Raw genomic sequence first — 17,328 nt, 5'->3', positions numbered from 1 at the left:
AGTATTGGTGAAGATGTGAGTAAGCAAGAATTCATATCTTACTAGTGGTGAAACAGGTGTATAATTCTGTAAAAATCATTTTGGAGGGTAGTTTGTGAGAATTCAGACAATATCTTAAACATTCTACTACTAGATGTCAACCATAGAGAAATCCCACACGTATGCACACTTGAGCGTGGTTTCTAATAGTGAAAAAGTGGAAACCACCTAAGGGCACATTTGTTAGAGGAAATAGAGAATTGAACTGTTGTTTATTTGTACAGCAAAACACTGCCTATGGGAGTCCTGAATGTATCAAAATAGAAAAACAATTTGAGTGCAAAAGGTTACAAACAGGTGTAACAGTAACAAAGTATTTGTGTAAATTTTTAAAATCAAGAGATAATGTATAGTTTTGCATGTATATATTATAAAATATAAAATGCACTAAAATGAGAAACACTAACTTCAGAAAGAGGTTACTTCAGGGCAAACTTTCATATATCTAACCTTCTGGCTTACATGTAATTACAAGAGAGATTTTTAAGCAAACGGGTCAAAACATTGACACTTGTTCCATTTGGGTAACAGATGCTTACCTTGCCTGTTATGTTGTATTTTTCCTTTTTTGTATGTTCAAAATGTTTTGTAACTAAAAAAAGTTTTTAGGTGGAATTACCAAAGCACAGTGTCACTGTAGCCATTAACTTTAACTTGTTTCTGAACTAACTGGAATGGCTTACTAAAGAAAAAAGAAAAGGAAAAAAAGTTCCCATGCCTCATCAGCACCTGTATTCAAACCATAATTAGAACCTTTCCCAAAGGTCATCTTATGATAGTTCTTTATGCATTTCCCAGGTCAGAAGCAAAATTAATAAGGGTAAGGTATCCTAATTTGATTTCTTTCATTTTTCTTTCTTCTCTTCACCCTGTTTGCTCTTGTACTGAATTATCATCGTTTCGGGTAGCGTTTTCACAAAGCAATCATATGCATGATAACTTGAAAACTAGCCTTTAAGCATTTGGTTTTTTGACATCACACAGTTTTGATGAGCAATGAGCAGAATTTTTTGCCCCAAGTACACATTAATGTCAGTTTATGTTTTTTAAAACAAAACACATCTCAGTAATGAGATGTGCTTAGTCAGATGAAACAAAAAATATTGTCTTAGCAGAGACAATGTCTATGAAATATAAGGTACCGTTGTGCATCCCCTCATATGTACAGTTGACACATATCACAATGCAGTCAAGAACAGATGCTAGTGTGTCTCAAATACCTGGCCCAGGAATGGATACATAAATATATTTTACTTTGCTTCCCATTCCCTTCCATGTGACCTTGAAGGGAAGGGATGAATAATAGGCAAAATAGAAGTTTAGGACAAACCTATCATGTCCATTCCAGGTCTGAGCCCCCCCACTGTCCCACCACCCAGTCAACCCTCCAGGTCTTCATCTGAAAACCAGACTGAACCTGGAGCCCTACAGCAGCCACTTACAGACATGTATTCTCAGGTGGGCCTTGTCGCTATGAAAAAAGACCGCATCATCCAACATGAGTGCCTGAGTTTCTCTCTTCTCCAAGTTGACACATTCAGATTATATTCTGGGTTTTAAATGCTTTCTTCTGATCAAAAATGCAAGTCTCTTTTTTAAATTTGTGGTGTCTCTTAGTGCCGAAATATAAAAAGCTCTCCAGCAATTGTCATATCTGTTGTGAATATTTTTCCCACTGGATGCTTTTGCTTTTATTTTTTGTTTAAGGTTTTTGACAAAAAAGAATCTAAATTTTTAGTCAAATCTATGCATTTTCCCTATGGTGATTTCTATTGTTTTTATAATAAAGTTCTTTCTCATCCATAAATGTGTTAGTCACTTAAGTGTTTCCATTCTTTTAGTAGTTTCATTATATGTTAAGAGGATCTTCGATCTTTTAATTTCTTGGGGTGTGATGTATATTGAGGCTATAAATTGGGTTTCTGTTTTAAAGAGGCACAGCACTATTTAACCCACCCCTTCCTTCCCAAATGTTTTTCATGATGTCCCCTTTGATTTGCAGAAGTTCTCTCTGAGGGAGGAGAGTGTTATCTCTAGGATGCTCTTTAAAAATTCGTTCTTTTTATTTTTTTATTTTTGGCAAAGAAACACAAAGACATTTTTGATAAATGCTAAACAGGTGACATTTCTTCAGGCCTATTTCTAAGTACATAAATCCTGTATTTCCCTTTCTTCTCCCATCATGCCCAACACTCACGTTCTATCTCCTTTTTCTCTAACTATAGCATTAAACTATTATTCAGACATTTACTACACATCTTTTTAGTCTTTTAAGTTTGGACACCCTCAGGAGTTTGTCTAAGACAAAAATAAATAAATAAATAAATAAAAATTTGTTCACTCCAACTATGCAAACTTCTAGAATGTCTTGTCTAAGGTTTCCCTCTGATTTGTTTCTGCTCCTACCCTTTTGAGAACCTTTAATTTGTCATATCGTTTTCGTCTATCATGTGTATTCTGTTCCATTGACAAGTTTATCCTTACATTTGCTCCACAGTTTTTCCTTACTGACGGTAAGAATATATTTTGATATCTGGTAAAATAAGTTTCCATTCATATTTCAAAGCCTAAAAAATAATTAGCCCATTAACACGTTTCTGCAAAACCCAGGTTGCCTGTTGAGAGAACTCTTTCATGCTGTTTTTCTCTTGTGGATAACTTTCAGTAAGGCTTTGCTTCAAAGAATTGTAATTATATTAGTTCTACTTTTGTATCAGCAGGAGTGACGAATCCATTTTAGAAAGAAGTTGAAAATAAAACCTTCTGTACTAGAACAGAATTTACTTTTTCTATTGACCTGCTCTTGGAAATTCAGCCACCATCAAACCTGGCTCCACACGGAATTCTTCTCCAAAACTAACAGTGATACTTAGGATTTTGTTCTCACGCTGACAGACAGGCAGTTATTTTTGCTCTTTTTTGGTTTTGCATATGTGAGGTGCTATTTAGAAACTATTTCTGAAGATCTTTTGCAAGGTGAGGATATGTGTATACTTCTGAATTTCCTTTTTCTTCATGCTTATAGAAGTAAACCTTGGGTTGGGGGAACGTAGGAACAGTATTTCCTGCTTGCATACTCTAGTGCTCAGTAAGAAATGAAAGATTATATGTAATAAATTGCCTTAAATTTGGTAAGTCTATAACATGTTTCTCTAAAAATTTAGAAACATTCTCAGATTTTCAGGTTACTCTAAGGCCTGTTATTAGTGAAATTTTATGTTCAAACTGTATGTTCTCTATAGAGATATGTAGGGATATAAAAGGTTTACCAGTATTTTTTTTCATGCTGAGAACATGAAGGGAAATCAGTATTTTAAATCTTGAAACAGAAATACTGAATTTAGGGTTAGATAGTATTAGCATAATGTGGGCAAAGTAATTAATATAAATTTTAGGGGCCTCCCTGGTGGCACAAGAGGTTAAGACGCAGCCTGTGGAGCTGTCCATAGCTATTGCAGCCAGAGTTCAATCCCCGCTCAGGGAGCTACCCACATGGCGCAACAGACCTCTCCTGGCTCGCCCACTGCTCCCCTCGGCAGTGTATTTCAGTCGATCCGCCCATTCTGTTCCCCACTCTGTCTCTGGTGAATCCTCTCATCACCACCCCGCACCTCTGGTCTGTGCCCCAGTTGTTGTTTGCATAAATAAATAAATCTTTATATATATATAAATTTTATTCCTTTTTTTCTACACCTCTAATTTTTCTGTGAATTCCAAATTTTATTCTCAAATGTTTCTTTTCTTAAGTATAATTCTGTTTGTTTTTTTTTAAAGATTTATTTTTTTATTTATTTATACAAGTACTGGGTACAGTCAGAAGCGCGGGAGGGTGAGAGAATTCGCCAGAGCCAGAGCGGGGAGCAGAGCAGGCAGAAGGACCGAAGTACACTGCTGAGGGGAGCAGCGGGTGGCAGGAGGGGTCTGCGCACCATGTGGGACCCTCCTCTGGTGGCCGGGGAGCAGCTAGGGATCGAACCGGCGCCTCAGAGGCCGCGGGCAGCTTCGCAACCCAGCGCTCAACCGCTGCGCCACCGGGGAGGCCCTTTGATCTATTCTTTATTCAATAAACTGTATACATCTATTGAAATACAACTGAGCACTAACTATATACAAGCTAAATTTCATTAAAATGAATTCAACCCTATTAAAATTCTTCATGTTCTTTAATACTGATTTCCCAAACAATGATCTACCTGAAGTTTCAAGATGTATTCTCACTATAAAAAATTTTCATACTGTGGGCCTCCCTGGTGGCCTAGGGGTTCAGTCTCAGTGCTATCACTGCCATGACCTGAGTTCAATCCCCAACCAGGGAGCGAAACCACAAATTGCACAGCAGACCCTTGTCTCGCCCGCTGCTCCCCTCAGCAGTGTATTTCAGTCAGTCTGCCTGTTCTGTTCCCCACTCTGTCTCTGGTGAATCCTCTCACACACACCTCCCCCCACCCCCGCACCTCTGGCCTACACACCAGTTCTTCTACACCAAAAAGAAAAAAATTCTCATGGGCCTCCCTGGTGGCGCAGCGGTTGAGCATTGGGTTGCGAAGCTGCCCGCAGCCTCTGCGGCGCCGGTTCGATCCCCGGCTGCTCCCCGGCCATCGGAGGAGGGTCCCACATGGCGCGCAGACCTCTCCTGCGGCCCGCTGCTCCCCTCAGCAGTGTACTTCGGTCCTTCTGCCTGCTCTGCTCCCCGCTCTGGCTCTGGTGAACTCTCTCACCCTCCCGCGCTTCTGACTGTACCCAGTGCATGTATAAACAAAACAAACAAATAAATAAATAAATAAAACATGCCTCTATAAAAAAAAAAAAAGAAAAATTCTCATACTCTATGAGAGAAACTTAGGAATGGACTCTTGGACTTGGTCATAACAGCTGCGTTCTGTTTCTCTGTGTGACCAAATAACTGAACAAATGCTAGCTAAACTTTTGAGAATGATTGTTTTTTTTTTTTTATAGAGGCATGTTTTATTTATTTGTTTGTTTGTTTTGTTTATACATGCACTGGGTACAGTCAGAAGCACGGGAGGGTGAGAGAATTCACCAGAGCCAGAGCGGGGAGCAGAGCAGGCAGAAGGACCGAAGTACACTGCTGAGGGGAGCAGCGGGCGGCAGGAGAAGTCTGCGCGCCATGTGGGACCCTCCTCCTCTGGTGGCCGGGGAGCAGCTGGGGATCGAACCGGCGCCACAGAGGCCGCGGGCAGCTTCGCAACCCAGTGCTCAACCGCTGCGCCACCAGGGAGGCCCGAGAATGATTGTTTTTTAATGACAAATTCCCCGGATTACAACTGTATGATTTACTATAGAGCTATATTCAAATAGATTGACCAGGAAAGGAATTGAAACACACCCACATTTTAAATTATTTCCAGCAGCCTTCCCACCTTTCCTCCTGGCTCATTCATCCTCCATTCATTCACTCATGCAATTATTCAACAAATATGTTGTTATAAGCAATAGTTCAGTGAGCATCATTATACCTGTGTTCTTGTATATGTGTTTGAGTGGTGCTTGTAAGAATTATACCTGGAAGTCAACTTACTATATCATAGAGTGCACATCTCAATTGTCCTCCATTCAAGTGTCATCCAAGAAAACTGAGTTGTTTATAAATCTGTTCTAAGTAAGGTGCAATTTTAAGTTCTGAGTCTAGGCTTTTGGATTCTTAGCTCATTTGTTGTTTGATTTTCAGGTACAGTATTTAAATTCTTTCCATTTTTGTCTAAGCAGTGATAGATAATGGGTGATTGCATTTTATAAGAATTTTATTGTCATTTTATCTGTTAGAGAGATTTAGGCATAAATTAATACAGTGGTAAATTATACAGCTTTTAAAATGGCAATGAACATATATGTTCTAACATTTTAAGTCAGTCCTCAAATCATTTAACTTACTTTTAAACACACTTTAAATTAGTATTAGGTGCTGAATTTTTTAATAATCTTAGAGTGACTAGAGAAACTATGCATTTTCTTTACTTATTCTGTTGTGTTAAGAGGTTAGCTTAACAATGAATTTTTAATAGATTTCATGTAGAGATTTAAAATCTAGTGATGAGTGTGAGCTTTTCAAATATTTTACAATTAAGGAAATGAAATATCACAAATAAGAGCTTTGAAATGACCTGATTGTAAATGCTAGAGCTTTCTTTTATAACTTTTAGTTCTTCAAGGAATTAAGAGGTTGTATTTTTTATCATTTGCTTCAACATGTCCACCTCAAGTGCTTTAAGAAGTAGGCTGAATTTTATTTGAGGCAGATGTATCATGCAAGGAGTATCCCGGTTTATATTCAGAAGTGCTTTCACTCCTGCTAGCTTCCCCTTGAAATCGCCTAGAAAGAATTTGGCACATTATTTTGCGGATATTACTGGACATCAGGAAATACATAACAGGATCTAAACAGCTATTGAAAGATGAGAGAACCAGCATGATCTCATTGGTTTTGTGAATAATTTCCCTCCAATAACAAGATATTTTTTCATCTAGCTGTGACAAAACATAGACAAATCGAAAGGCATGATAGGGAACAAAACATATGGTAAAAATGATGAGAACAATAAAGGAATTCCGGGCTGTAGTGGTGTATTTACTAGAATTAGGAAATCTTGACCTCCTTTTAGAAATTCTCAATAGATTCTTGCCAATTTTAATATATGAAAGGATTATTAGTAGGAAAATTACCCAGAACATTGCTACAATAAATAGGTTAAAAATTGCTTCTCCTCGGTTACCTGTCTTAGCTCTATAATGGAAACACATTGTGGAATTATAGTCTCCTTTCTTAAGTGCTGAAACAATGATAGCTAAAAATCCACCAAGAGCAAGTGCCCATACTGTGCAACAAACATAAATACTTTGTTTGATTGTTACTGATTTCCGTTGTTGTATAGACCTATTGATTTTTATATAGCGATTCAAACTGATGCATCCAAGCAAAATAATGCTAATATACATGTTCATATAAAACAGTACTCCCACAACCTTGCAAAAAACTATACCTAGTGTCCATTTGTTTTGGTTGATGTGATGCATTATTCGGAAAGGAAGGCAGAAGATAAGTAAGAGGTCTGCAATGGCTACATTAAGTAGGTAAATCTGAATTGAATTTCTTTTGCGGTGGATACCCAGAAATACATAGAGGGCAATTATGTTCCCAACCAGTCCTACAATGAAAATGACAATGTAGAATATTGCTAACACTTTGGAAAGTAATTTTTCATCCATGGTGCAGTTAATAGAATTTGATGCTCCAGAAGAGTTGTCTGGCAATTGGACAGTGTGATTAGTTGTCAAGTGCAGTTCCTGGAAGGAGTGAAAGCTGCTGCTGTCTGAAGTAGTTGTCATTGTTATGGTGTGACCTCTCATTGTCTTCTGTAAGGATCAAAAAGTGAAGGTGCTAAATGACATATTCCTTGTATGTAGCTTTTCTGTCTTTAGATTCTTCCTGTAACAGAAAGTCAAATATTGAGTCATTATGCTATTTTCATAATAGTTAATTTAACTCACAGTGTAAATAATAAATGATTTATTTTCAGACATTGTGAGAAACTATTATCCTTCTTTAGATCATTTTGGATATCTACATTATACATTATGTAGATAGCAGCATTATGGTATCACAAAACCAGCAGCAAATATAGTAGAATCTTATGCAATGTCCTGCTCTAACCTTTCCCATGACTGCAGTTTATGTTAAAGGTTTGTTCCATTTATTATATTAAATAACTAAACTGTAAAATCATCTTTCTTACAGAGGTTGTTATGGAAATAGAGATGAAAATGAAGAGAAATATCAGCTCGTATTTTTCAAAAATGAGCGTCAATTTCCCTCGCATAAAGGCAGGACCAACTGGGCCCATTGTTGGCCCTGCCACCTTCCTGTCGGCCGTGACTCTTTCCCTCATACATGGCACTCATTCATTCTGACACATACTACCCTGTGGCAGGTGACAGATAAATTGTGGCAGTCCCGTAATGAGAATAGACTGAAGGATCCTGAAATGTTTTCCTTTTCAACCAAATACCAAGTTGGGGGTATTAAAATAATTTGCCTACAGGGACATGCAAGTAACTTAATAGACCAAGAGAGCACAGCACCTGCCTCTCTAGGCAGCCTTTTGTAACACTGAACAGGAGAGCGAAGTAGCCAAATAAAATTCAGATCTTTACAGCTGCCAGTTAGTCACTGCTGAACTGGAAGCATCGAGTGATCAGTAGCTGGAAAATAGGGTGTGTGGTTGAAGATTGTGAAGTAAATAAATGCCCTGAATAAATAAATAAATAAATTTACTGTATGTAAATGCCCTGGGCTAAGTAATTTAAGTCGATTGCTAGAACCTTATTACTGATACTATGTGAATTCCATTTGTTCGTGATAGCAGAGAATGTTAGCAATGCTACTTGTTATTGACTCTTTCCCAGATATTGACTGCTCTGAAGAGCTCAATCTGAGAGCCCATCATGAAAAAGCAGGATGAGAGGAGCGGGTTCCAGGAGGTCTCACCACATTCCTTTCTTATTTCTCTACAGCGGCCTCTTAGCAATTATAACATAAAGCTGTTCAGAGTGAGGTAATCATAATCAGACCTGACTAATTCTGTGACCTTAGGCTTAATCTTTTTTCTTTTTTTTTTTTTAAAGATTTTATTTATTATTTATACAAGCACTGGGTACAGTCAGAAGTGCGGGAGGGTGAGAGAATTCACCGGAGCCAGAGCGGGGAGCAGTACAGGCAGAAGGACCAAAGTACACTGCTGAGGGGAGCAGCGGGCGGCAGGAGAGGTCTGTGCGCCAAGTGGGACCCTCGCCCGGCTGCTGGGGATCGAACTGGCGCTGCAGAGGCTGCGGGCAGCTTCACCGCCCAGTGCTCAACCACTACGCCACCAGGGGAGGCCCAGGCTTAATCTTTTCTAAGCTTCAGTTTTCTTGTTTGTAGAAATTAAAAATGCCTGAGAGGAATCCTGGCATGTAAAAATTTAAATGAAAATTAACTTTTACAAAAAACCACCTTTTGATCTCATTTTATTTTTTTAAGAGTTATTTGTTTATACAAGAACTCGGGTACAGGCCAGAGGCGCAGGGAGGGTGAGAGGATTCACCAGAGACACAGCGGGAAGCAGAATAGGCAGACCGACTGAAAACACTGCTGAGGGGAGCAGCGGGTGAGACAGGAGAGGTCTGCCACTTCATGTGGGTATCTCCCTGGCCAACCGGGAATCGAACCCACGCTGCAGAGGCTGCGCTCAACCCGCTGCGCCGCTGGGGAAGCCCCGATCTCATTTTAGTAAACATTTCATACCTAACTAAGTACTGCTTGGAAAACCAAGGTGAACAAGACAAGCCCTGCTTTTGGTAAACATTTTCAGGAAGTGTGCATTCAAACTATGAATGCTGTAACATAAAGTGAATTTCAATTCCAATAATTAAATTCCTGTTTTGACATTACACACACAGAAAAATGTCTGGAAGAACTTAACCTTTTTTAAAACTCTACCTACAATTTGATCAAGAAAACATTTTGGTAGAAGGTAAAATTCCAGTTTAAAATGTGTTGTAGAGGGGGGGAAATTGATTCCAGGGAAGGGGAATTGGCCGGCCAAGAGGAAGTTATATAATCCCTGTTAAGAGCATGTCTCCAGAGTTCAGGACAGTGGAGGGAGGGAGGGAGGCAGGAAGACAGTCTAGTCTGTTGTGTGTCTTAACTGCAGGAAGACAGATTTCACGAAGTTTGTAGAACTTACAGGCATGTTTTTGGTGACCTGAAATGCTAAAAGGATAGGGCAATCTAGGAAGAATGGCAGGCTGCCAAGAATGAAGCTGACAATGCAATCTGGGTGACAAGGAAGAGAAAAGGGGTGCCTGGAGAGGAACCTGTGTTGTGTGCATTTGCAGGGAGTTCAGAGAGGCTCAGGTAGGAATATCACGGAGCCACTGATGAGAAGGATATGACAAGTGGCATGATTTTGAGAGCTCAGATAGCTGAAATAATTTTTACAAGTCTTCTATGAGTAGTTTTTATTTTTCTTCTCCCATGCTGTATTTTAAACTCCAGCATTAGGAACTAGCTATATTTTGTCTCCTTTTGTGTACCAAGTGTAGAAAATAGCACAATAAATATTATTATGTGAAAGAGGGAATGTAGTAGAAAATATGTAAAGTTCTACATGTAGATATTAAAATCAATGGCTAAGTACAAGTAAGGCTTTAGCTACATTCACTAAAACCCAACTGCATTTGACTACAATTGCCACATTTAGCAGTTCAAGTGATTTCAATTAAGACTTTTCTTTGATTGAACTGACAGACAGATAAGGCATATCTTAAATGAAATTGTTACTATGAATCTGGTTCTATCTCAAGACCCTAGGGCGTCACCTAGGACTGTGTTTCATTCCTAGCAGCATCCTTAGAAAGGCTATGGAGCAACAGAGAGAACTCTAATCATGTCATAGTAGCAAGTTGAAGAAAGTAGGTACCTTACCCTGGAGATCTGAACACTTTACAAGGCCCTGGAGAAAAGGATTTCACTTTGTGATATGTGCCTTCAAAAAACAGAACAAGGACCAGTGAGTAGATATGGCAAAGACAGATGTTGCCTCCTTTTAAGGAAATACTTTTTTAAAATGAAACAGTCTATCTTGGAAGGCAATCAGTGTCTTATCACCAGTTTTTCTGACACTACCACCAAATGAATACTTTGTAGAACATAGAAGAGATTATCAGTGACTCTCCATCTTGCCTACATGTTAGAATCCTCTTGAGGAGTTTTTAAAGATACCAGTATCTGATTCCAGCCCCAGATCTTCTGATTTAATTGCTCTGAAACAGCCTGCAGGCAATGCTTTCTTTTAAACCAGGGAATTCTAACATGCATTCAGAATTGAAACATTGAACTAGATGGCTGAGCCATTGGCCAATATTTATTTAGCATTTGCTGTATGCCAGGCACTTCGTTAAGCACATTTATAGTATCTCATTTACATAATCCTTACAATAGCCTTGTGAGGTAGGTATTAGAAAAAAGGTAATGTGAGATCAAGAGGTTGTGATCTTTACATATGACACACAGCTCTTAAATGGCAGTACCCAGGTTACGACTCAGATCTGTAACCTCACTCCTACTCACATATGACCAGCAGTGTTACCCTATGAGTTCTGTCAGCAGAAAAGGTATTAATCTTTTTATTTGCTGTATCCATTATAATATGTAACTCCAAAGTGTACAGAATCACAAATCATTCACCAGAAAGTTCAGCACACACCCCCAGAGCTTATCTTTTCAAACTTACTTCTAGGCCTGATAACTTTAATCAAGATGTTTCTAGAACACAAAGCACATATCCTGAAAACATCTGCCTAAGCTTAATCTGCAAGTAAAATTAGTTAATAATAGTTGAACAAGATCACCAATAAAGCAAAACAATGCATTGGTTTAAGCAGTAATAGTAGCGATCATTTAGAACCATTGTTAGGTGACTGGGGCCCAGTTTTTCATAAACTAATTCCCCGGTTTGAATCCATTTTAAACTTAATTCCTGATTTTTACAATGTGTCCATCACATCGCTATGTTAAAATACATACCTATTTGGCAATCATAGCAACCTTTCACCATTTATAGTTTGACTTGACAATGACAGTCATTCAGGCCATACTTCAAAATTGCATTAATTGCTGCATACAGAATAAAAATTGAAAGCAGGTCACTTTGGAAATAATACCATAGGTAATACATTGGTTTTATTATAAACTTAAAACTATGTCTAAAAAAATACTCTTTAAATTTTGAGGTGTTGAATTAACTACAATGTATTTTGCTTTTTTTCTCTTACATTTGCCTGATTTACTTTTGGAAACAAAACAAAATTTAATTGGTTTGGTATAATTACCATAAAATAGTAATAACATAATAAAGGAAATACTGTCATTGAAACTAGGGAAACAGCATATCTTAATAAAGTTAGTAAGTTATAGATTATTTTAATACACTAGAATAAAATTTGTTGCATATGAAAATAACTTTTAATGGAATAAACTAGATCTGCAAGTCTTTACGGCAATAATCAAAATACAGTTTATAAAGAGCGTGGCGCTATTGATAGTATGAACTTAAATACCTCCAGCGTCCTAAAATACTTTAGGTAACGAAGGAAACACAGTCTCATTTTAAGTCAAAGCTATAATTTAAGATATTTACTCAGGGTTCTAAAAACCAAATATTGCTAGTCACCATGAAACAGGTTTCACTTTTAGTACTCAGATATATCAAATTTAAACGGAAATAAAGGATCATTTATATACTTGAAGTTAAGGAATACTCACAAGTGCAGGCTCTCTTGAAGTAAAAGGAGCTTCCCTAGACACTCACTTGTCTTGATGTCTCAGCTGGGCTTCTCCATCCGGTGGTGGTGCAATTGGTTTGGGGCTCTCTTCTGTTTTTTTGTATATGTGCATGTGGTAATAGGTTTTTTTCCCTTTTCTATTTTTTTTTCAAGATGACCTTTGATCCCTTGTGAAAATATTTTTTAAAATCCCACCACTATGCAACAACTTTAAGCTCAATCAACAATTAACTCTAGTAACTTATTTATATTTTTTATGAATACCTGCCACCTTGAAAACTGTGGTGTGTTTTCCCTCATCCCCCCAAATAAGGAGGATTTATAAATTTTAGTAGAAATAAGCATTTTCCATTTTTTCTAAGAAATGATGCACAACATGTTTTTAAAGTACAAGCATTGAATTTCTGGTTTTTTCTAAATTCGTTTTAGAAACTAAGTTTTTCACCTAAAATGGCATTCCTTTATGGAATCATACTAACATGAATTCTTCTATTTAAATGTTTTAAGTTTTATTTGAATCATACATTGTTTAGCGTATTTTTATGTATTCCTTTAAGACTTTGGATTTACTTTCTAAAACAATCTTATAATTTAGGACTAGATGAGATCTGTGGTTGTACTCTCCCCCTTTTCATCATTATGATAAACTCCCAAGTTAATTAATACATCACTTATGCTTTAAAGTAAAAAAATACGGAATTCTACATTTTTTGTTTTGGCTCTAGTCCAATATTTAACCACTATCTGTCCATCTTTGTTAACTGCTAGTCCTGCAGTTCAATGTCCTATCCCCTTTTTTTGTTGTCATTTGAAATGAAGAGTTAGTTTTTATCCTCCCCTTAATTGTCACCCTGCTTCTTTGTTTACTTCACACCAAGCAATACTGAATCCATTAGACTTTATCTAACATTCTGATTATTTCTGCGTATACACGTTTTTCTGAATATTATATTCCCCAAAGCTTTTAGCATATTATAAATATGACACGTGCAACAGAATAATTTTAAATCACTAGAATAAAAATATTTTGTAGCTCTTACTTCCTCCTAAAATCTCTGAAAAGGAAGATGATCACTCTGATGTTCTGTTCTGTTAGTCTGCAAGAGTTGGTGGGGGGAGGGAGAGTTAAAAAAAGAAACATGAAAATTACCATCTTAAGGATTTTTCAATGTCCTGGTTAATAGTGTCAAGTATACTTGTATTGTTGTACATCTCTAGAACTTTTTCTAGAGATATATCGCTAGAACTTTTTCTAGCGATACATCTCCAGAAAAATACATCTCTAGAACTTTTTCATCGTGAAACACTGAGACCCTTGACCATTAAACACTAATTTCCCCTGTCCTTGGGAACCACCAACCTTCTAACTTTCTTTGATTTTGACTACTTGAGCTCGCTCGTTCATTTGAGTGGAATCACCGGTGTTGTCCTTTTATGACTGGCTTGTTTCATTTAGCATAATATCCTCGAGGTTCACCTATGTCACAAGATGTATTTCTGCTTTAAGACAGCAAAACATCTCATGTATAAACACCACATTTTATCTCTTCATCTGTCCTTGGGTATTTCGGTTTCTTCCACCCCTGGCCATTGTGAATAATGCTGTGATGAACATAGTTGTACAAATATCTTTTCAAGGTCCTATTCATGTCTAAATAGTTGTCTTCCAATTTGCATTTCATTTCTTAACATCTAATATAAAAGGGGAGGGAAGAAAATGGGGGCAGGTGGAGAGCACAGTGAACTGTGGTGGAAGACTAGGGGTACTTCAGTAGTGGGAGAGTTATTGTGACCACACCTAAGGGGAGAAATACTATATTGTGAAAAAAGAAGCAAGTATGTAAAATAATGTTACATCATTAATAAAAATAATACTGATAATAAATCTAGTACAGTATGTTCTTTCTGGATTATGCTTTTTTCCCCATACCTAAATCAACCCCTTTCAGAATACTAATCCTATCTTGATCATCAGCCCCTTGGTGACTCTGTTGCAACCAGATAATAATTTCTTATCAATTATTCCTTTATAGGAGCTTTTTTTCCTTTTCCTTCCAAACTTTCTACTTTGTGCCTCTGTGTTCTTAGTTTATAAGTTTGTATCAGGTTCTCCTTATCCTTCTGCTTTCTCCTTTCTTGGAATCTTAAACTTTCTATTTATATAAAGATAGACTTTGAAAAAGGAAAAAGAAGAAGAAATAAAAATGGATATGCTTGTTTGGTGCCATCTATTATTGATATCACCATCCTCTTTTTATCTAAATTTCAAATCCTAGTAAGATTCAACTCACCGCTTACTCCAGGCCTGAACACTCCCAGCTGAAATGAAGACTGCTGACTATAACTCACAGTTGTGCTAAGTGGCCTTACTTCAAAATCATGACCACAAACCTCAAGTGGGCCCCTGGGCTGCCAGAGGTCCTGCTACATTTCCTTACTCTGGTGATTCGCAAAACATGGCTCCCAGACCAGTAACATCCCTCTCACTCGGAAACTTACTAGAAAGGCATGTTCTTGACCTCATCCGAGACCTTATAACCCAGAACCACTGTAGCTGGAGGTCAGCAAATTATGTAATTTTGATGCTAAGGTTTGAGAACCATTGCCTTGGTCCATGTATTCTCCTATTCTTTGAAAATACTTATTTTTATACCTTCATTCTTCTCAAACTGTCAGCAAACTCCCTCTTCATATTTCCACCTCGTAGTCATTTTTTAATTTCAGAGTAACTAGAAAATAGCAGTGGTTGCAAGAGGACTTCCTCATTTTCATACATCCACATGTTCTGGCATCTGGTGCCTTCCTCACTGTCACTGAAGCCAACCCCTCCACCCACTTGTGCATTATCCCCCCTCGACTCCCCTCCTAGCATCTTTTTTGTCTCCAGAGTATCTTTCCCATCAACACAAATGTCCCTTTTTAAAAAAAAAAAAAAAGCAAAAAATCAAACCTCTCTGAAAAATTCTAGGTACTAGTTTGAAATTACCTACCTCAGATAAATTATTATGTGAAAATTCTGAATAGTTATATGTATTTTCTTATTTTAAAGAATGGAAGGGCAAACCAAAAACTTATACAAATAATTGCCAGTGAGGAGGGAAAGATTGGAAGCAAAGGGAGGAAATAAAAGCTAGCCCCTTCAGAATGGTATTTGTCTTACACTTTTGACTTTGGAACTATGTACATGATTTACATAATTAAGGCACCAAATTAAATAAAAATCTAAATAAAACAAATTGACCTCACTGCAACAAATTGAAAGCATAACTGCTAGGAGAATTCTTTTAAGTAACTCTAAAATAGGATGGTTTTCATTTTTAAAAAATAATTTATACTTACAGAAATGTTACAAGAATTAAACAAAGAATTCCAGACACCCTTCACTCAGATTCTCCATATGGTAATATTTTTCTGCATTTGTTTTTATCCTTCTCAATCTCTTATCTGTCTCTCTCCATGTACATATTTCCTAAAAATTAGGAATTCCCTTAATAGCCGTAGCACAACAAAATCATAGACTTTTTATTGAAAGATTGCTATTATGTAATATTCAGACCTTGTTTCGATTTCATCAATTGTCCTAATATATTTTATAACAAAAATAAAAACAAGGTCATTTATTGCATTTAGCTATTAAGTTTCTTTATTTTTTTTAAGATTTATTTATTTATGCATATAAGAACTGAGGTACAGGCCAGAGGTGTGGGGGGTGAGAGGACCCACCAGAGACAGATTCCTTTAATCCAGAACAGGATTTGAAGAGGATGGTCCAGTTACTTTCTAGAATGCTCCTTATTTGGGGTTTGTGTGATGTTTCCTCATGATTAGATCCACTGTGTTCTTTGGCAGGAATACTATAGCAGTGCTGCTGAGTTCTTCTCAGTGAAGGAGACCTTCAGGGAACATGTACTATCACTTAATCCTGTTACCAGCAATGGTATTTTTTTAAAAAGATTTATTTATTTATGCATACAAGAGCTGGGGTACAGGCCAGAGGTGGGGGTGGTGGTGAGAGGATTCACCAGAGACAGAGTGGGGAACAGAACAGGCAGACTGAAATACACTGCTGAGGGGAGCAGCAGGCGAGTCAAGAGAGGTCTGCTGCGCCATGCGGGTTGCTCCCTGGCTGGCTGGGGGATCGAACTCGTGCTGCAGTGGCTGCGGACAGCTTCATAGGTTGTGTATTAACCACCAGGGAGGCCCCAGCAATGATATCTTTGATATTGGTATCTGCCAGGCTTCCCCTCTATAAAATTTCTATCTTACTTTTTGTAATTAATAAGTATCCTGTGGGGATCTACTTAAGTAAGCTTACATTATATAAATATCACTCTTCACCCTTTGATGATTCTTACCTGAATCAATCCTGAATCAATTATTATGGTAGTAAATTGCCAAGTGGTGATTTTCAAATTCTAGAATTTCTTCTACATTTATTGATTGATTTTCTACTTAAAAGATTTTCCTTCTTCCCTATTCATTTACTTTAGTTATATCAGCATAGGCTCATGAGTTCTTGCTTTATTCAGTAGTAAAACAGTGTTTTAGCTGGGCATACCTGGTAAGATAATATCCTTAGGGGAGCCTCCTTGGTGGCACAAGGGGTTAAGATGCAATCTATAAAGCTATCTGCAGCCACTGCAGCACGAGTTTGCTCGATCCCCGGCCAGGGAGCAACCCGAATGGCACAGCAGACCTCTCCTGACTCCTGCTGCTCCTCTCAGCAGTGTATTTCAGTCTATCTGCCTGTTCTGTTCCCCACTCTGGTGAATCCTCTCACCCACCCCCCACCGCATCTCTGGCCTGTACCCCAGTTCTTGTATGCATAAATAAATAAATCTTTTGAAAAAAGATATATCATTAGGACAAAAAGAACCACAAATGACTCTTAAACAGTATATAATGGTTTTATTGTTACTGGTAATGTAGATATTGTTACTGTGAAACTTC

The 17,328-nt window shown here is 37.6% G+C and overlaps 2 protein-coding genes across 7 annotated transcripts in view; one reads left to right on the top strand and one right to left on the bottom strand.

Annotated features, from left to right (window-relative positions):
• CASK (calcium/calmodulin dependent serine protein kinase) overlaps positions 1–17,328 on the top strand; it is a gene marked incomplete at both ends in the record, with an annotated part of 372,322 nt that overhangs the window by 215,757 nt on the left and 139,237 nt on the right. The window lies entirely within an intron of this gene.
• Positions 6,055–7,404, bottom strand: GPR34 (G protein-coupled receptor 34; the record flags this gene model as incomplete). Its single annotated transcript, XM_084259267.1, has 1 exon — positions 6,055–7,404. The coding sequence occupies one exon, from the start codon at positions 7,402–7,404 to the stop codon at positions 6,265–6,267; it is 1,140 nt and encodes a 379-aa protein (XP_084115393.1). The 3' UTR covers positions 6,055–6,264.

This window comes from Talpa europaea (genome assembly GCF_964194135.1).
Source record: "Talpa europaea genome assembly, chromosome: X".
NCBI classification, from domain to species: Eukaryota; Metazoa; Chordata; class Mammalia; order Eulipotyphla; family Talpidae; genus Talpa; species Talpa europaea.
The sequence above is the reverse complement of the archived record's forward strand: the minus strand, read 5'-3'. Positions and strand labels throughout refer to the sequence as shown.